This window comes from Cylas formicarius, unplaced genomic scaffold (assembly GCF_029955315.1).
Source record: "Cylas formicarius isolate icCylForm1 unplaced genomic scaffold, icCylForm1.1 PGA_scaffold_8__14_contigs__length_24414737, whole genome shotgun sequence".
Taxonomy (NCBI): Eukaryota; Metazoa; Arthropoda; class Insecta; order Coleoptera; family Brentidae; genus Cylas; species Cylas formicarius.
Genome location: NW_026844361.1, coordinates 15,236,323 through 15,258,172, shown reverse-complemented (window position 1 = coordinate 15,258,172; position 21,850 = coordinate 15,236,323). Strand labels below are relative to the sequence as shown.

General features: G+C 34.5%; 1 protein-coding gene across 4 annotated transcripts in view; it reads right to left on the bottom strand.

Moving 5' to 3' along the window:
* Positions 1 to 17,927, bottom strand: part of LOC132706791 (fasciclin-3) — a 448,477-nt gene extending 430,550 nt beyond the window's left edge. For all 4 annotated transcript variants that reach the window (XM_060678330.1, XM_060678331.1, XM_060678333.1 and 1 more), the window contains exon 1: positions 17,662 to 17,927. In XM_060678330.1, coding sequence (XP_060534313.1) covers positions 17,662 to 17,716 — 55 coding nt within the window. In that variant the 5' untranslated portion in view covers positions 17,717 to 17,927. The remainder of the gene's footprint in view (positions 1 to 17,661) is intronic.
* Positions 17,928 to 21,850: the final 3,923 nt, after the last annotated feature.

Below are 21,850 nucleotides of genomic sequence, written 5' to 3'. Positions count from 1 at the left end.
AAAAAAATCTGTCAAAAAGTTTAATTTTGTAAACCTGTCATCTAAAAACAATATATTTGTCGTTTTTTTCTTTATTTTTGCCTCGCGCTCGTAAAAAAAGTTGCGTTTCTAACCAATTTTCAGCACTTCATTGGAGAATTGTTATATAGGAAATATGCAATCGCGGAAACAGACTATACAGACTGCGACAGCGAAAATTGCAATTTCCATGTCACCCCCTTCCCCACCACCCTCAGATTAATACGGCTCCGACCGCGTTCCTTCGTCTATAATTTACAAGGAAAAGAAATAATTTTCGTCGAGATCAAAGCCCGACGGGGCAACTTATTTATGAGAACTTTTATGAAACTCCGTGACTGCGCCCCATTGTGGGACGCAAACTAAAAATTGCCTTCCATTTTTAAATACGGCGAGGAGGACGGTATAATTTTGTTGTTGGCGCCCTTTGGCCTTTTGCTTGCCCTTCGGACCGGATCCGTGTTGACCTTGTTCACAGAGAAAATCGCTGCCTCTTAATTTCACACACTAATCTGCACGATTTTATTTCTAAACAGTGATCTAGTAGATGCATAAATAGAGTTCTGCAACAACATAACCTCAAAATACAATCCCCCCCCACTGGGGGGCGCCAGTCCTTCTAGGAGGTGCTCCGCCCCCGGTGCTTCGCCCCCGACGTGAGGTCCGATGCTTGTATGCCCCCGGGTCCTTCTAGGGGGTGCTCCGCCCCCGGTGCTTGTGATGGTTTAGTTTCACAAAATACTGCCGAAAAAATGCCACATTCAAACTCAAAAACTGTCCCATTTTTTCAAAAGTCTCTTATTGTTTACAAAACTTTTGGATTCCTCCAGCGTCGGTTGTTGAAGAAAAATATAAACAGAAGAATAGTAAAATATACTTGACTATAAGATCATGATGATGATGATGATATATGAGAATACTTCATTAGAAAATTAGTAATGAAAGATATACTCATGCGTCTCTAGACTTCTAGGGTGCTACAGAATTAGGTACATCTTTTGTTGAGTATGATTCTATAAGGTATTCTCTTAAACTATCTTCTTCTCTGACATAAAGATGTATTGTTTTTTTTTGACAAATAAAATGTAATTATTATTATTAAAGATTTCCTTATTAAAATCATCAGTGGCTAAAGGAAATATGGAGTATATTCTCCTATGTACCTCTTGAATTGCAGAGTTTTTACGTTCACTAGCATTGAATTTATAAGTTATATTCAAAATAAACTAAGTATCTAGATATGTCATAATGTTTTTCTTAGGATCAAACTCATACTCGGTTCTTAAGACTTCCTTAAAGGGTTGTTGGAATGAATTTCATTAAAAGGACGGTTTAAGTAACAAGGAAGCATCAGGGAATGACTATAAATTTGACCCTCAAGTCTTTTATTAAAAATAAACATTGTTAAAAGGAAAAAAAACATTATTTTTTAAGTAAATGTTCAAACAACCCTCCATTCATTTCTAACATTGTTGATGTTGTGGCGTTGCTACTTTGGGCGAAAGGTTCCGGTGGTTTAAACTTCGAAAATTATGGAATCGGTTTCCACTGAGTGGATTTAGTGTTTTTAGTGTCTGGTGAGTGTTTTAAAAGTGTAATCGTTGTCGGTCCCTTTGTTTTTTCCTGTTCACACCGGTATTTAGACCGGATGAGCTCGGATTATCGGTCAAATATTGCAAGCTGAGAATAAATGTTGGTAATAGCTTTTTTGTTAACTGCTGCTCTGTGACCAAAAGAAAAAATCTTGGACGGAAGTCGGCAATGGGCGAGTGACCTTTGCAGTCGTGCCCAACGAGTTCCGTGAAAAGCAGAAGAGACCTGCTTAGCGTAAGGGACTTTCTGACTTGGGCCGAGGGCGAAAAGATAGCGTGTTAGTGGTTCAAGGCGAGCTGAAATAGTTTTGAATAAAAACGTCATAATTATCACGTTATACGCTGATTGCTCATCTGGTTGGTTATTCCTGGTTATGTTCTATCTTCCTAGTTCTAGTCAATCGTGGTTACCATGTGGCACATTCCCAATGGAATCTTTGGTATGTAAAATTTAAATCTTGACTCATTTCAACATTTTTCAGCTCATAAGTTAACTTTGTACATTAATTTACTTCCTGACTCCCGTATTTTTGAGGTATATTGTATAGGTAAGGTTCTTTGTTTCATGCCGATTGCTTTGGAATTAGTTTCGATTATCGTTATATCAATATATATTTTAAGACTGGGTCACGTGGTTGGTAACTTAACCTGCAAGTTCCGGCTTGGCACTCAGTCCATCGAACAGACCCCGTAAACACTGTGGCACTAGTTTCGTTCACCTGTCTACCAATGATAATTGCATGGAATGTAAATAACAAAAACAAGCAGACTGAACTAGCCCACCAGGAGTAGGACTTGAGCAAGGTCGTACAAACCTTTCTTTAAATATGGATTGGCCTATATGTGAAACTTATCATGATCTTTAACCAAAAACCAACACTACATATTTACAAGCAGAGTATTTAATATACGGGGTAACTAACAAGTAACTTATCGCATCGTTAATTGTTAATACTTTCGTGTACAAGTTTTACACAGCGGAAATCCCTTAATCAAGTGGTTTACAGCTGTATTTTTTTTTATAGAACCTTCACATACCCATCTCAACATCGGAGTACAAACTTGAGCCTAGATCTAAGTTCCACTGAAACAGTTTAATTAAAACAACATCGGCACCTTGGGCCAATAATATTCCGGTTAAAAGAACTTCTCAAATACATCCTAACCATACGGGAATTATGACCGATACAACCATCCATCTCGTACCAGATCTCCCGATCTTTGCGACAAACTTGTCTTTTCTTTAATTGTTTTCCTCGATATGCAGTAATATGCTCAATTATCGACACTCATTCATACTTATGACTGTGTCTTCGAACTCGAATTGGGTTTAATTGTTGAAATCGAAGTATAGTTTTAGCAAGGAAATAAACTATAAACATTTCTAAAACAGTTTCCTGCATAATACCACTTAATCATGGTTACCTTTTCTTAATTTTTTTTTTTATTAAAGAGCATTTAATAATGCATAACAATCACAAATAAAAATATTGTTACTGCCGCGATTTTTAGTGTTGTAAAAAACTTCTAATTTTTCCATCATATTGAATTTAATAATTAAAGATTGGCTTATTAAAATTTATTAATTAACTCGACATATGAGTTAATTATATTATATCAAAAATCTAATATATTACAATTTTGCTATAAAATGTACAGGGGATCCAATATTTGGTTGCCTAAAAATTTACTATTCCGCACATGTCAGAATGGTTCTTGGCAAATTTGAGGAAATATTTGGTAGACTGCTTGTTTTATGTGTCTTTTTTCTTAGTTCTTTAATGTGTTTAAGTAGTCAACAAACACATTATCTCTGTAATTAATTCACACCGAGTTTTATCATTCGATTTGGTTAGTTTCTTAGTAGTATCTTCAAAGTGGAATTTCAAAAGGAATTTTTTTTAAGACTGATCGTTTGTACTTTTTTATCTAAAGTGTCGTGAAAGCATTATCATAAACTATTACGCCTCTTGGTTGGATATATAGAAGAGTTTTCTTACCCGATTTTATTTTTCCTCGAGGTTCATTCAAAATGCTGTTGAATTTGAGCTAAATATTATTGCGTCCATTCCACCAATCGTCGGGTCCCTTTAATGCAACTACGCGTGTCAATATTTTCAAATCTAAATCCAACTTTGTCCAGAAGATATATTTCAAGGCGTCAAATCATGTCAACGTTGCCATTTATCTTCTTGGCCCCCGTTCCTCCGAGTCGAGGTGATTTCGATTTGAGCATGCCCGATCGTGTATGACCGACTTTAAGCCAAACGCGACACCTGAAAACGAGCTTTAAAAGTCGCCCGTTGGCGAAGTTTTAATCGTAACAAGCAGGTTGTGGGGGGGGGGGGGGAAGGAAGAAACTTTAAAAAGTCAATTAAACTTATGCACGAAGAATTAAAATGAAGTTTAAATTACAAGTTTGCGCGAGCGATATCGCAGGCTCCGGGGGATCCGTGCAATCCGAAAAGCAAAAAAAAAAAACAAAAAACAAGCAATTATACGAACTTCCAGCGCCCGGATTTAATTTTATTAAAACTGCATTTTATTCTTCTCCTGCTAAGGAAATATTTAAATTATGTTTCATTACCGTGAGGGAAGGAGTCGGCGGGACCTAAACGTGGGGTCGTGGGGGAACAGGGGCGGGGGCGGGGTAGTAATAAAGGTCTAATCCGGGATTAACAGCGGCACCGTCTGGCTTTGTTCGACGCCTCTCGACATCCTTGTATCGCTTTCTGCTTTTTTTTTCTCGCCGACCGGAAAACTAAGCCCCGGACTAATGCACGCGGAATGCATCGCCCGAACGCACCTGCTCGCGCTTCCTAATTGCACAATTTCGTGGTTGCCGCAGTGAATCGCAGTTGCACCATTTAGATTTGGTCGGAATCGAATCTATACGATATGATTTGCACCATCCGACATTGGTATACTCCGACCAGAAATGTAGTGCTTTTACAATCGACCCCGTGATTAACTTTGCTATTGTTTATTACTCCAAAACCCTGCCGAGCACACCCCTACCCATAACCATTCCAGGACGGTCATATATAAGTATGTTTTCAATCTTGAATCTTTGACGTTTTTCACAAACAAAAAAAAGGCATTAGGTTCGACTACCATGTCTATTTCGTCTTCAAATTCTGCGTTGTTTTTCATGTCTTCTCCTAACAGGGGAACATATTCTTCATTCCACGGTCTCTACATATCAAACAGTGAAAAAACAGGAACCTTCAAAAAATATTTAATTGTAAGATTCTATTAAATATTTATCTGTATTCTTATGCCGTACCTTTATCAACCGAGAATATAATCTATAGCCTTAAAAAAGAATCGAAGAAATCTATGTAGAAGACACAAGAATATAAGAAGAAGAATGTTGTTAATAGTCAAGCGAATAACACAAAAATGATAATTTTGAAACTTTCCCGTAAGAGAAATAGATTACATTACCCTTTGGACTATCCAGGAAAAACAGCCTCGAAGGGTCAAAGCTCGAGAATCAGGTACATAAATACGTACTTACTGGAAGGATTACAGTCAAATACCTCCGTAATATATACGAACATATTGCAATTTACATTAAATTTTTAAGAACGATATATATCACCTGATGTTAAAATAAACGCTTGTAATGGGTGTTTTTTTTCGATGTATAGAACTTTAAGTTGCAATAAAACAACGATGGATTATTCGATTGACATGAATTTTATTTATCCGAAAGATTATCTTGTGGCATTACATTTTAAATATGATTTCTGGCATATGACCGCCACGGCTGGCGCGGATGTAGTCCAATCTGGACGTCCAATTTTCGATGACTTTTTCCAACATTTGTGGCGGTATATCGGCAATAACACGGCGAATGTTGTCTTCCAAACGGTCAAGCGTTTGTGGCCCTTCCGCATAGACCAATGACTTTACATAGCCCCACAGAAAGAAGTCTAGCGGTGTTAAATCACAAGATCTTGGAGGTCAATTCACAGGTCCAATACGTGAAATTAGGCGGTCACCAAACGGGTCTTTCAATAAATCGATTGTGGTACGAGCTGTGTGACATGTTGCGCCGTCTTGTTGAAACCACATCTTCTGGACATCATGATTATTCAATTCAGGAATGAAAGAGTTAGTAATCATAGCTCTATACCGATCACCATTGACTGTAACGTTCTGGCATCATCGTTTTTGAAGAAGTACGAACCAATGATTCCACCAGCCCATAAAGCGCACCAAACAGTCAGTTTTTCTGGATGTAACGGTATTTCGACATACACTTGAGGATTAGCTTCGCTCCAAACGCGGCAATTTTGTTTGTTGACGCAGCCATTAAACCAGAAGTGCACTTCATCGCTAAACAAAATTCGCTTATGAAAATCGGGAACAACGGCAATCTCGTTTTGGACCCATTCGACGAATCTACGCCTTACTTAATGATCGTTTGGCTTCAATTCTTGCACGACTTGGATTTTGTAAGCACGTAAACCAAGATCCATCCGCAAAATCTTCCATAAAGTGGATGGACACAGATCCAATTCCTGTGCTGTGCTTCGTCAATGCTACGCTTTACAGCAGCAACAGCTTCTTCTGTACGCACCGTACGGCGTCTCTGGGGATGCGAGTTATCAATAACAGTAAACGTGGTGCGAAAACGTTCCATGGTTAATCGAATTAACTGCTCTGATTGTCGACGATAAAATGGACGTAGTGCGCGATACGTATTCCGCACACAACCAAACTGAGAACAAATCGCTTGACAGCTGTTAAATCGGCCGCCATCTTGAACAGTAATGCCAACTTAAAGTTCTATACATCGAAAAAAAAACACCCATTATAACATATTGCCATTTACATTAAACCCTTAAGAACGATACATATCACCTGACGTTAAAATAAACGCTTGTACTTATTCGAAAATAAGCCGCAGCATCAATGCTTAATCAAATTTAAAACGGTCCATTTACGTTTCAAATAAAAAGTTCAAATTTCTACAAATATTCGTTACGGTCAATCTCAGGTAAGTCCTACTTAATGCAGAATAAACATCTGCTGGGATGGGTTTTAAAACGGTCCTGCAATGGTCTGCGGTTAAGGTACTGTAAAATACTTAAAGCGCCAAAGCGACAAATACACTACATTTTTGGTCGTATTATACGCCACACAATTTCACACGATCATATGATATTCCCAAATATTTTATAGATTTTTCAAATAATTCTTACGAATTTTACTCATTATGAAAGCCAGTTAATATTTAAAAAATACACCAATTTAAGACCGCTATTTAAAAAATACCACGAGTTCGCTCGGTATCCGTATTAAAATAAATTTTTTAAAAAATACAATTTTTTTTCAAAATTCTATATCTTAGTTCTCTTTTCTTCAGATTTAGAAAACTTATTTACTTTAACAGTTGAATAAATAAAACAATAACTCTTATACGGAATATCAAGGGTATTAGTAAAACTAGACGGTTGTGGTTTGCGAATAATGTTGCTACTTTTGTGTGGAGATCCCGTCAACAGAATATTGTTATCCTACTGCGTTTCCGAGTTACATGATGATTTTGAAAATTTCGCGATTTGATAGAGATTTTTTCTTTAAGTAGAATCCAACAGAGTAACTACTTTTTTCATCTTTTCTTTTAGTTTTCAAATTATGACAAAGTTTTGTATTTTTTGATATGGGACACCCTGTATTATGTTTCGTCATTATATTGCATCCGCTAAGGGCTTCCAACACCTTACCATTTGTATTTTTTTCAGGTCTGTAGGTCTTATAGTATAAATTATTAGTTGTTGCTCATGTTGCTCACTTACAAAACAGAGTTTGCCTGAAATACTGGCCTTTTATGAGGTATAAATTTGATATTGACTGACACACACTGTAATGATACAGTGTGTTAATCAATTTAAATTGATTCAAGTGTCATGGTATTATATATACAAGATCTAAATGGCTTTATTTTATGAAATGCTTCGCCAAAAATATAGAAAAAATATAGAAAACATAAATAAACATATTCAACCTAAACAGTGAAAGAGAGAAAAATACATAGCTTTTTTACTCGTTTATTAAACACTCGCTCCGCTCGTGCCAAATAAACTCGTAAGTCAAATGCCGAGTGTTTAATAAACGAGTGACTTATAAAGCTTGCCGAACGTGTTGCATACTATACTCTTTCTACGACCGTTAGTTTTTCGGTACATCTTCGCAGAACAGCACGAATACCTTTACTGACATCACCATCAGAATTGACAAATTCAAAGCGTGGGAAATATCTCCGAAAACATGCATTTGATCAAAAAATTCATCAGTGATGTTTTAAATGTAAGGAAGAACAACAATGGCAAGTGACTTTGAAACGTTGTGGTGACGAGTATTTTGTGATGGAACGCTCAATACCTCTAATGTGAAATAGTAGTAGTAGTAAATGATATTACAGTGGTCTGTGGAAGTTTCTTTGAAAAAAAAAAATACACAGTTAAGACTGTATTTAGGTCATTGAGTCACGGTCACAAGGTGTGTCCACCAAATGCCCTGTAAATGTGGGGAGCCATATGTTGGAGAAACACAAAGACCTACTGAAAAAGTCACTCTACAGGATCTACAAGCGACACGCGGCATTGCCAAGTCAAATTATTTTTCCTGAAAGTTGACCATCGGTCCCCGTGCACGATTCCACAGTATAGTCAAACGAAGAAATAATCCCGTGCCCATAAAAAAATCGAAACAAAGCGAAACGACGAAACGTGTACGCGTTTGTATACACATCGCGAACTACTTAATGCCGTCTCCGCGAACGATACGAAAATATTTTTCCTCCCTTTAAAGAAAATTCTATCCAGAAATAAACCCGACGTAAGCGGCTTTGGTCGAAAGCCGATGTATAGAAGAATATTGAAAGCAAACGCCGACGAATTTTCGTGGAATGAAAAATAGAACGCCGCAAACAATGTAACAACTTCCATAATCGAACTTGATACCGCATTACGACGTACTTAAAATACGACCAAATTCTTTTACTAAACAAGTAGAGGTAGAGTTAATTTTTCATAAATTTAAATATAGAACAACCTATTCGATGTCACCCTAACAAATTTTCTACTGTTCAAGAAGATAAAACCTAATCACTTTTGACCAAATTAGATGGCGCCAAATGTTAGGGATTCTGTTAGAATATGACGTAAACCAAAAAGTATCCCTGTACTATTCGCCATCTAGAAGGAAATAGTGCCCGGCTGACCTACAAAATTACGTCTCTAGAGCCTAGAGGTTTGTACGGCAGAAACACAAATTTCTGGAGTCCACGTTATGTCAAGGACATTGAACCATTTTATAATAATAATAATAATAATAATAATAATAATAATAATAATTTATTAACGTTAACAACCCTACCGTTTTACACAAGTCAGCAAAAACATTGAGCAAAATCTACATATATGTAAAATTACAAAGGCACCACGAAATAACACAGAAAACGGTAACCATTATTACAATTGGTAAAAAGGTCATCAAATGAGTAATAGGCCCCATCCAGCAGAAGTGATTTGACCTTAATAGAGAGTTGTCTCTCCGGCAGCTCTCTGCCGCTTAGAGGCGATAGGTTGAAGACTTTAGGTCCATAATAACTCTTATAATTTCTAGTCTTTGCAATTCTTGAGTAATTAATCAACCTATTATTATCATTTCTGTTTCTCTTGAGATAGTGGAAAACATTAATATGAAGGCGATATTGACACTGGTTCCTTATGTCATCCCTAAAACTCAACTGCGGCATCGCCCTGATGGCTAGCCTCTGTATTGGAAAAACTCTTTCGGTATGTGAGGAGTGACCCCAAACCAAAATTGCGTACCTAAATTATCCCTGAAAGAGTGAAAAATATACCATTCCGACTATACTTTGAGAGACCTCGCCGATCAAACCGAGCAACAAGTACACCACCCTGGAGGGGTTCTCACAAAAACCAATAATATGCTGCTCGAACGTCAATTCCGGATCAAGCAGAACCCCAAGACAGTTCACATGTAATGGATTGTTGAATGTTGACTCGCGTAAAGAAAATATAATTTGTTGTGTTTTTGATTCATTGAGGTTAAGTTTGCTAGCACGAAACCAATCACTAGCCCCGGGCTGTGCCCCCTACATCCTGTGCACCAAGTCGTTCTCAGAATGACTTCGACAAGAAAAGGTAGTATCATCAGCGAACAATGTACAAACTATGTCAGCAACATGTTCAGGGATATCGTTTATATAGATCAAGAATAGAAGAGGGCCCATAATGGATCCTTGGGGTACTCCATGTTCAACAACTCCAATTTGTGATGATTTTTCATTCAGGACCACACCATACCTCTGCAATTTATTCAGAAGAACAGCATGCCGGACACAGTCAAACGTTCTCTAGTACTCTCTGCTTTCAAAAGCTGCATAAACCTAATCAAGAACTCTACTAATCGCTCCACAAGTAGATTTAAAAAACTGGGCCGGAGGCAACAAACGGTTGTCCTCGAAGTAAGCTACTAATTGAGAATATAGAATCTTTTCAATAATTTTACCGATTGTGGGGATAATAGACATTGGACGATAAGTATTTATATCATTTACATCGCCCTTCTTGAAAACTGGAATCACTCTGGACAACTTCAAGGAGTTGGGAAAAATACCCTCGGATATGCACCTGTTCGTCAGCTTAGTCAACGGAATAAGTATTGCTTCTGTAATGTATTGGATAATACTGATATTTGTATCATATGAGACTTCGTGGAAAGAAAAACGATTATCCATAGCGCCCTCATAGACTCAGTTGGATCGTAAGTATATTTATATTATATGGATCGTATATATATTTGAGGTTAATTTATTTGCTACGTTTGAAAAATATTCATTAAAATTGTCGGGAGTGATACCTAGTGAATGAAAATTTGATCCACTCTTGCGTTTCCTGTTGATGACCTCCCATGCTGCCTTAGAAGTGTTATTGCTTTTATTTATGTAGAACGAGTTAGCGGACTTTTTACTTAATTTTATTTTCTCCGTGTAAGCAGCCCTATCAGATTTTATTATATTTTCGATATCGGGAAATTTAGGATTACGTTTTTTGATATTTTTTACTATGTTATACGCCTATGGCGAACCGTCTGCACCCTGTCAGTTGCATTTGTTGGGTAATAAATCTTACACGTAACTGCACACTCTGATAATCAAAATTTGTAAAAATGTTATCCAAACAGTTTTGCTGCCTTGACCTTCAAGGCCATGGGAGAGCGTGAAATCCAAGAAGTGGCGCTTGTTCATTTTGTCGTTGTAATTTTTAACATTCCCTTGGAAATGGATATTAAAGCAACTTTATTATTTCCAACATTAATGAAGTTAAACAGATCGTTGAGTTTATTTAAGAAAAGGTGAATATCCCCTTCTGGCGATCTATAAATACAGACCGCTAAGATATTCAAGTGAACATATTTCACCACTGCCATCTCGCTTACCATGTCCTCACAAAATTCTGCAACGTCAATCGATTGAAACTCAACACCCTCCTCAACAAAAATCATTACGCCCCCGCGTGTACGAATTCTTCTGCTGAACGAGGCACCCAAAACATAGCCATTCGAAATTGCCGTTAAGAACCCAATGTTCACTAAAACATACTACATGAAAATATTTTTTTTTGAGTAGGATAAAAATCTGTAAAAACGCTTAAAAGGCTTGCCCTATGAAACCAGGAAATAAATGTTTATATTATAAACATTTTATACCTCATTGTGATAACCCGCGATAAGAACTGCGACTGTGATAACGGTTTTAAGCTTATATAATAACAACAAAATGTTAATTATAGCAGTCATATCGGGCAGACTGAATTATAAACACGATTTTACTATAGAATAATTATCTATTGCTGCAAATCAAAAACATTGTTTTTTAAGGTTACATCACTTACCTTGTCGCTAACCCTACATAAATATTAAGAAGGTGTACCTCAAAACCCAAACTTTTTGGGTAGAATGAAAAATTTCATTTTTGATATTGAAACGCGATTTTTGTGGGAATTCTTATCAAAATAAACTAAGGGAGCCTGGAAATAAAGTAGAAGCTATAGTAAATTCAGAGCTCACTTAACCTATAGACGCAACTACAGGTATTAGGCAAGGAGACTCACTAAGACCCTTATTATTTAACATTATATTAGACGAAATGATTAGAGAAGTAAAAACAAAACAAGGCTATAAAATGGGTAATACAGAAATACAAGTGTAGTGTCACGCCGACGATAGTGTATTGGTAGCTGAGAATCAAGATGATTTGCAAAGATTACTACATCAGTTAAATATAAATGCAAAGAAATATAACATGAAGATATCGGTCAAAAAAGCTAAATCACTAGTAATCTCTGAAGAGCCAATTACATGTAAGCTGGAACTTGATAACCAAATTATAGAGCAGGTAATGAACAGTATGAAATAAGAGAGCAAACTGCAAAGCCAATAGAATAGCAGGATGCTTAAACGACACGATATGGAAACAAAATCCCGCATATATAAATCTGTAGTCCGACAGGTCATGTCATATACCACTGAAACAAGACTGGAAACATCTAAGACTCAGATATGTCTGCCAACAAATGAAATAAAAACATTAGGGAAAATAGCAGGGAAAACACTCTGGGAAGAGAAACAAATGAAAACATAAGACACGTATGTGGAATTGAAAACGTTAACACCTAGACAACAAATAGAAAGCAAGAATGGAATCAAAATATAGATAGAATGTCCGAAAAACGGATAGTGAGGATAGCAAGAGATAAATCGCCTGCCGGTCGGAGGAACCCACGAAAAAGATGGAATGAAAAATTACATTGAAGTAAAACACGCAGAAGTGAAGAAGAAGAAGAAGAAATTGATAATTTTAAAAGTCCAAAGGAACTTTTAATAAAAGTCTTTCCAAGCTGGATATCAATCAATGTTAAAATCACATCTGACTGGAGCACCTGTAAGTTAAATATAAAACTCCTCAAACATTGTCCTTCATAACATCATAAATGCATAATAAATATATTATAAATAATAATAAATAATTACTTCCTAGTTACTCCGGAAGAAGGTAGTAAACTCTGGAGAGTTTTTACCACACAAATTATAATTTACCAATTATAAAAAAAAATCTACTTTTTAAATTTTATGTTTATTTTTATTTAATTTGTTTTAGAAAATAAATAATTGTTTATCGTACGAAACAGTTGTGGCTTCAGGCAAGCTGCTTGACCCTTCCCATCCCTTGTAAATTCCCAGTTTTAAATGGATTCTAAATTGGATTAGAACAATTTTTTCTATAAAAACTGAAAATAGCAAATAAAATATATATTGCCTAATTATAAATATCTATATAATTACAAAATTAGGGTATAATTATAATACACTAACTAATAAGTATATTAATTATTTAAAATAAGTACTTAATGAAAATATTACAGATTTGGGAATATTACATGAAAAAATAAAATTTGTCTTTCGAAAAAATTAAACAAATCATACTAATTTTAAAAAATATGTATTTTATTTACCCATAAAAATTTGAAACTATTATATAGAAGAAAAGAAAAATTAAAATGTTTGTCATGTAGATTCCCAAAATAAAATCAGTAAAATCCAACAGACTCATATTAATTTTAATAAATATACAGTTAATTGATTTAACTTTTAATTAAAACTATAAATAAAAATATAAAAAAATAAATAAATTTTTAATAAAAAACATGTAAAATAACGTTACGATATAAGTAACAAAAATACAGAACTTATCGTGAAAAACTATTTTTTACTAGTTTTGTGTTATTCTCGATATATTAGGGACTTATACAAAATGCGTTTTACCAGTGCAACCAGCCGTTCTCAACCCCCCCTCCCCTGAACTGAACGGCGGAAGCAAGAAAAAAAAAACAGGATATGACGCCAAATTACGCGGGGTGGAAGTCGGGGTCATACATAATTCATAAGCCAGCGTAATAATAAAAAAATGTTTGCATAATTTCCAAAAACCGAGCGGGCAGGGCGAAAGCGAAGAGTCCAGAAATATATTTTCGAGATGAGAGAACCACCTAGGAAATACTTACCTTCCTATAGGGAAATGCCAAGGAAATATCGCGAAATACTGGGAAATAAGGGGTAATGCTAGGAAATATGGGAAAATACGAATTAAATATAGGGAAATACTAGGAAATATGGGGTAATCAAGGTAAACACGAAGAAATACGGCGAAATACGACGAAATACAGGGAAATAAAAATAATTTTCAAAAAAGGTTAGTATTTTTACAGAAGTATATTCAGATAGATCTGTTTCAGTACGGTTTCTTCGAGGGGCAAATCACTAACCAAAATTAGTACAACAGATTTCACATAAACATATGATTTCACACAATTCACGAAGTTTGCAAAGATTTCACCGGTTTTGAAAAATACTTTTTAAATTATGTTTAAATTCTTTCAATTTCGTCATAATTAAAAAACCATTATGTCAAAACAATATATAAAAAATACAATAAAAACTTTTTTTCAACAAGTGGGAACGAATATTGTGATTATAAGTTTCATAAAATCTAGAAAACGGACGAAATTTAATTTTCTTGATATGTTCTTTTTTCAAAAATTTAGCTAGAAATATCGATGACACAATTAAGGCCAAATATCCAAATGAAACATATCAAATAGTTTCACAAATAATTATTTAATCAAATATTGGATGTTTTTAGATTATTTTTTTGTTTACTATTGTTGATTAAAAAAATGTCTCTAATGGGGTATTTTGTTAAGAAAACTTGGGCTTTAGAATAATATGATATAGTTTTATCAAGTCATATTTAACTGGTAGACAACAACATGCCACGTTAGATGACAGCGTTGTGCCTCAAGGGTCTTTGCTGGGACCATTATTGCTGAGCATGGAGCGCAATACTTCGCTTTTGCTGATGATGCTGTGCAAGTTCACACAGACGGGGGAGGAAAAAGCATTGAACAATCTTATCCTTATTTAAGTTGGCCATATTATAATAAACTAAAAATCCTACCGATGAAACAAAACTTATAATATTTAAACAAAAAAATAAGCAAACCCAAACATTTAACATTCGAATAAATAATCAAAAAATAGACTAAGTTTAGCGTATGAAGTACCTAGGACTGCTAAATTTAACTGGTCCCAGAATGTTGAATATAAAATATAATAAAAAAACAAAAAATAATGCCAGTCCAGTAATATTCAGTAATATTCAGATGTAGAATTAACTTCACTGAGAAAATGAAACGTAGTATCTATAATATCTTTTTCCTCTCACATTTTGAAACTATTGCTTAATTATTCTATTATATAATGAACTTGACACTCCGAGACTTAGCACTATATTGGAGTTTGAAATTCATTTACAAAATATTAAATAAAACACAGAAATCTAATGTAACTCTCATCAAAACTAACGATTAGCATGATTGCAATGCTAGATCTCTAAATAATATTTATGAAATGTGTTCAAGTGGAAATAAACCGCCTTCTGCTAGCTAGCTATGAGGACATACAATAAGGTTCCAGAAAACATGAGAGAGAATTTGTTATTATTTTAGTGTAATGTTATAGAGAAATAATGAAATGTTTCCAGAAAAGAAATAAAATTTTCATGACAAATTACAAAAAAGAAACAGCATTCTGGCAGAAACGGAACAATTTCTGAATATAACAGTACAATATTTTTTGTTTTTAAAATAAAGTATCATGGCCCGCTAGCAAAACCGAATATATTTTTTTCAAAACTTAGGATTAATATTAAACGCAACCATACAGGTTAGTCTTGACAAGCTCAGTCGTATCGTCCAAAAATATAGAGTTCTCCAAACGATATACCGCTTTAACTACATAATCCGGTATTTAACATGGGCAAAATTTTATCAAGATCTCAAATATCTTGTCCTCCACTCCTAATTTTTTCTTGATTCAACATTCAAACATTACGCAACTCTTTATGTAAAGTTTTAATTGTTAGAACAGCATTCTTCTGATACGTATCGTATATCAACCGTCTTACTATTCCGGCATGACAAGTAGGCTTTTTGGGAATCCACAATCTTTCCGCGTTTTTCTTTCTTGAACACCATTCACAAGTATGTCACGTACTGTGCCATACTGTCTTTTAGTCATCTCGAACATTAATTTTCTCGAGTCAATCAACCCCCACAAATCAACCAATAGCAAACTGGGAAAACATCCGTTTTAAACCGATTATCTACATAAGATTTTGAATTACTTTCCTAGGAAAACATCATGTTCAGCCCTTTAATTGGAAATCAGTTTAAGCTTAAAAATGTGTTTGTTTTTCAGATACCAAGTAGGGATTGTTTTAGGAAGATTTCTAATAATATAACGGTTTAATCAAAGAAAATTGCCCTACTATTAAAATACAACAGTTCTTGTCGGCTAACATATTAAATACGGCACTGGCTTGTGGTACACGTGCTTTAAAACTCATTCCGAAGTCAAAACCATAAAAAAACGGTATATCGTTTGGAGAACTTTACACGGTGGCCATTTAAATTGAAAATAATGGAAAATATAAAAAATCTGCGTATACCCCGAATTTTAAGCAATAAACGGCAACGAACCCACTGTTAGATTTAGTCACCAAAAAGTGTCGCGAAACCTCATACTAATAAGCGAGATACCCGGTAAAACCGTCGAAAAACAAACGCCCGATACATTAGGTTTCGCCCCTAAAAAAAGGTCACCGAAAATGTCCGTCCCGTTCGGACCACGTTCAAACCGCCGAAAAACCGGTCCGCTTATTTTTAACCAAACTCATGGAGTGGACCAAAGAGTACCAGATAGAGGGGAAGGTCGCGTATACTGTTACGAATGCTAAAGTATTAAGTACTGTCATGGCGGTTACTACAGTAGCTTGTAACGGATAACAGCGCTTTATTTACTTAGTACCTTCTAAAGTAAGAAAAATTCAAATGTTAGCCTAAATCTTACCAGAATAATGGAATAGCCCATTATGCATTAGTAGCAATGATAGGATTAATAAATCAGTGAAGCAAACGATTGGATATTGGTTGGTTCATCAGATTTCAAAAAGATTGATACTGTAACATAAAAAAAAATTAAAACCAGAAAATTGTCTAAATTCTCAACTTCCAAACACCAATGAAAAAACCAAAGCAAAGTGACCACCAAAGAGGAAAAATACAGGATGAACTACCGTTAAAAAACTCAAACCAAAGTGAGGACCAATAAAAAAGAAATTAAGGAAAAGTTTGAGTAAAATATATATATTTTAGTTATCTACGGTAGTCATGTAAGCAAAAATATTTTTTATGTATTATTTCATTGTTAAACTCCTATATACGTTGAAGTATATTTTCTATCTATATTTCTTTTATTAAATTATATTTTTTCATATTACTAAGTGGAATGAGAGATTTTTAGCTGTTACAGCAGTGATAAGTTTTTTGAAAAATTTTATTATTATAAGTAATAGGTGTCTTTGAAGAAAACTTTTATTATTATGAGATAACTTTATTTACACCAAGTTTTATATTATGTTTTTAAATAGAATAAATTTTATCGTATATCAAATGATTTACTAAAAAAAAGCGTGCTTTTAGCTGATTTTTACAATATAATTATCGTTATAATTATAGTTTCATTATTTTAAGATTATCATTAATCTTTTTTTATTACTATGCATTTTCAGATATTTATTAATTTAATAAATTTCAATAATTTTCAACTATTTCGACTTTTTTTTTCACATTTCATTTTTCATTTCATGACTGGACACAATCACTAGAGGCGTTGAAACTCGTGTACCTATGGTTTTCAACATTGCCACTAATGGGAGCTTTCCCCTCTATCTTATACTCTTTGGAGTGAACACTGCAAGCCCGGTCGCGGTTTCTTGACCCTGCCTAATAAATTCCCATCGCGGGTTAAGAAAAATTCGAAAAACTTTCACGTCAAAGAGCGCTGCGCGTCTAACGCCCCAAGAAACCGGTTACCGCCGTGAACTAACCTTGAATATCGAATCCAGTCGCGGCGATCAACAAAAGCGCGGCCGCCAATTTCATTTTTTCGGACGTCGAAAACGCAGGAACCGCGGCAAATTCACTGAAAACACTCCACCAAATCGCGTCCACCTCCCTTAGAACATATCCTCGCACTTTTAATCCGCTCGATTTGATGCACTTTCGGACAAGTTGTACAGACGCCGCGTCTCCCGTCTCGACAGGTGGCAATCGCTATCAACGCCTACCTGATGAAAAGTCAGACTTCCCAAACGAACCGCGGCCAACTGAAATTCAAACTGGAAATGGGCCGTTCGCGCTTCGCGCGCGCGCCACGTTGCCGGTTTTCCCTCTTTTTCTCAAATCTACGGAAGCTTCGGCCTTCCCAATTGAAATTTATTGATTAAGTGTTACTTTTTTTATGGTAAATTTGTCCTAGAAGAAAAAACAAATAGGGCGACGAATTTTATAACACAAAATGAATAGTTCCTGCCCATAGTATTTTTATTTAATTATTCAACAATCATTTTTTATTATACTACTTCACCGACTTGTGATTAAAAAATTTATTACTCTTATAAGCCCTGTAGAATAAGCAAATGGTTGGTTGCCTACTTTTTTGTTGCCCTTAGTAATAAACCTTATATCAAAATATATTTTTTTATGTCCAATCCGCCGGCATAGGGTTGCCTATGCGAAACCTGCCCTGAATCCTGGTTGCCGAAGTTTAAAAATCGAACATTTGAAGCGTATCGACATGCTGTGCATTTTTTTTATTCATAAAATTGAGGATAGCAATGAATACTATGTAAAAAAGAAAAAAAATACATACAAAAATGTGAATATATGAAAAACTTTAATATAAATATCAATATAAAACATTTCGTCTACATCTAAGGACATCTGAGATTCGAGAGCGAAGTTACTGTCTTCATCAGCTACTGATGCGGAGGAACGAGCACTGGAATCCAAATATCCGAGATTCTCATCAGTTGTAGAACTATCAGCCTAAAATTTAATTTATGTGATGAATAAAAATGTAAAATATGAAAAAAAAGGGAAAAAACGATTAATCTTTCGTTAATTTATAAAAAAAATAATATTTTATTAGAAATTTCAAAAAAAAAATAATAAATTTTTCTGAAAAAATTTCAGGAATATATAAGTATACAAATTAAAATCAAATAGATGTTTGAATAAAATAAAGATTAAATTGGAGTACAATTAATAAATTGGGAATCAAAATAAAAATTGAAGTACAATTAATGAATTTGGAATAAAATTGGAGAACAATTTATAAATTAATTGGAGTACAATTTACAATTAATTGGAGAACAATTATTATATTTAGAATAAAATTGGAGTACAATTAATAAGTTTTTAATAAAAATAAAACTAAAACAATCTCTTATTTATAACTCGACAAATGATAACCAACAGCATCAAGAGCCAAATTGGTTAAGTTATCATTATATTTGAAATCTTTTATATTGCGAAAATTTAACTTTAATAAACAATTTTTTAAAGTTTCATTAGTAAGGTGAGTTACACAGTTCTCTAAATCACACAAGAAACACTTTTTAGCCATTTTGTATTTTAATATATTTTCGAAATAAAACAACTATTTAACTTTAATAAACAATTTTTTAAAGTTTCATTAGTAAGGTGAGTTACACAGTTCTCTAAATCACACAAGAAACACTTTTTAGCCATTTTGTATTTTAATATATTTTCGAAATAAAACAACTATACGGAGCACGTGTTTTTTGTTTTGAAAAAATGAAATCGCAATATTTTTTAAACTTAAATTTTGATAAAAGGAAAGTATTATCTAAACAACAGATGGTTGAAGGTCAAAGTATGTTGGGATCTTAGACTGTAATCAACTCTCTAGGATCCTAAACTAACACAAATCTTTTCGATAAGTTTATCGATCGAGGGTCGATTTATTTGTGTCTAACTAAATTTTTAATGTTATATATAATAATTATAATATTTTATTGAAAGAATTAAAATTAAATTAAAATTAACAAAATTGGTATTGGTATGTATAGGATTTTCGAAAGCTCTGGCTCTACACTTTCGATAAATTAATTTTGATTGGATTATAATAATCTGCAATAGCTTTTTTTTAGAATTTTTAAGCTGTCCATTTTACTCCACGTATTACGTAAATGGCTAAAAATGTACAAATAACCAGAATTTACAATTTTAATAACATATATTATCCATTAAATATTTATACAAAATAGGTAGATATGAGTTCGATATTTGTTTCGCTTTAACTTAACATCTACTCTGTGTGACTTTTTTGCTGTGTTCAAATAAGAATATTGTTAAGACTTTAAACGATAGCAATATGCTTACGTATTCTGTTTCTTTCATCTTAATAATAGCTACGAAACTAGGCAGTAACCAACATTGCCAATTGGTTATTTAACAAAAGAAGAAGAATGCAACAGACATCATTGGTCAACATAACCACAGATTTTTTTTCCTAACCAATAAATTTGAAATCCCGAGGGAACCATTGCACATGACGGACGTTTGTTCCAGCCCGGCCCTAAAAAAGTTTGAAATCTGTTGAAAAATTGCGTTCAGTGCATCTTTTACTTGAATTGCTAAAGGCGTAGTGCCTATAGTTTTGTGAATTAGTTCTTGTTTTGTGGATTTCTTTTATTCAAGCTGGCATCCAGGCCAGATGGAATCGGATTTCCCGTCGAAGGTAATTGCTGAAGCCGTTAGATGAATCGGCCATCATTTTGTATATGTTAACACCCCTAGAGGATGCTGGACATTGCCAGACCCTTTGTTCATGAAGGCATCCTTTAGGAATTTTGCTGCCTGCTGTTGTAAGCTGGTCGTATGACCTTATGTAGTGGTAGCCATTAGAAGCAATTAACAAATAAAACCTATCATGGCCTTTTTTTCCGGTCAGCCAGGTGAAGTGTCGTGCACAGTTTTCATCTTTTTGGTGTAATTCTTTTCTTCAACTGAATTTGCTGAACTAAATATGCAAGGGAACATACTTTAAAACTATTATACTATACTTATGTGCCCTCCAAACTAGAGTACTTTTCACTTTCATGTAAATGGATCCTATCCGACTAGAGGACTGCCCCAGAGTGATTTATAACTAATCTTTAAGGTGCCCTCACTGTTGAATCATAGGAGGTACCTTTCGTTTCAGTTTTTATATTCATTAGTGGATTGCCCTGAGTTGCTGAGCCAGCTAAACTTTCATGTATTTCACTTACTAACTTCAAAACCAATTTTTTGATTATAGGTCCTCTCTATCGGTTGATGAAATTATTTAATGGCTTCTGTAATGATATTGACGTTTTTTGTCTTAGTCGCTCCCAGTTTACCACATTAATGAAAGGTAAATTTGAAATACTATAATGGATTGTATGTTAGCGCTTTTCATATCATGGCATGTGTGTGTTCGCAGATGATTTTGATTCCTTTCAAATTCAACTAAACTTGTCCCAAGCATCTACTTCCTCTAGCAGTGGTTATTCCCCAGCCTTGGCGCTTTCGCCTTTAGCTAAGAAAACAGCACATGCTATTGCCCAGCATCACACCGCTGCTGACTGGGGATGTCCCGAATACAGACGACTAAAACAAATTAATGAAACCATGAGCTTCTAGAACCAGAATATTTTTCTAGTTTAAATGGAAAGACCCATAACAAAACTCCTCATCCAACCAGTCCCCAGGGCGGTTCCTCATATACATCAGTACTTCAAAGAGAAAGACCTGACACACACAACAAAGGGTATGATAAAATAGCGCACGAACAAATTTTGTTACTCTCAAGTGCAAGAAGAAAAGTCTCATCTATATATCTCATATATCGACATCAAAATCGGAAATGGAAGTAACTCTCCAAGAAAATGGCTGGGAAGAAGTCTGCAATAGGCCTACAAGAAGGAATATGGATGAAAATCGTGTTAACAATATCAAACAATATTTTTATTCTTTGATTCTGCTGGGATGGCAGCCTACCTACCTACATGGGTTAGAAAAAGAAACGGTACTCTTATTTATTGGTTTTAATCTAACAGTAGTTTTTACATAGTGAAACTAAGTTTGAGTTTTAACACAAGTCTTTTATTCATTGGAAAATTTGCAAGGCTGAAAAAAATAAAGATGCTGTCATTAGAGTCATAAGGGATTTTAGGGATTCAGAGTTCT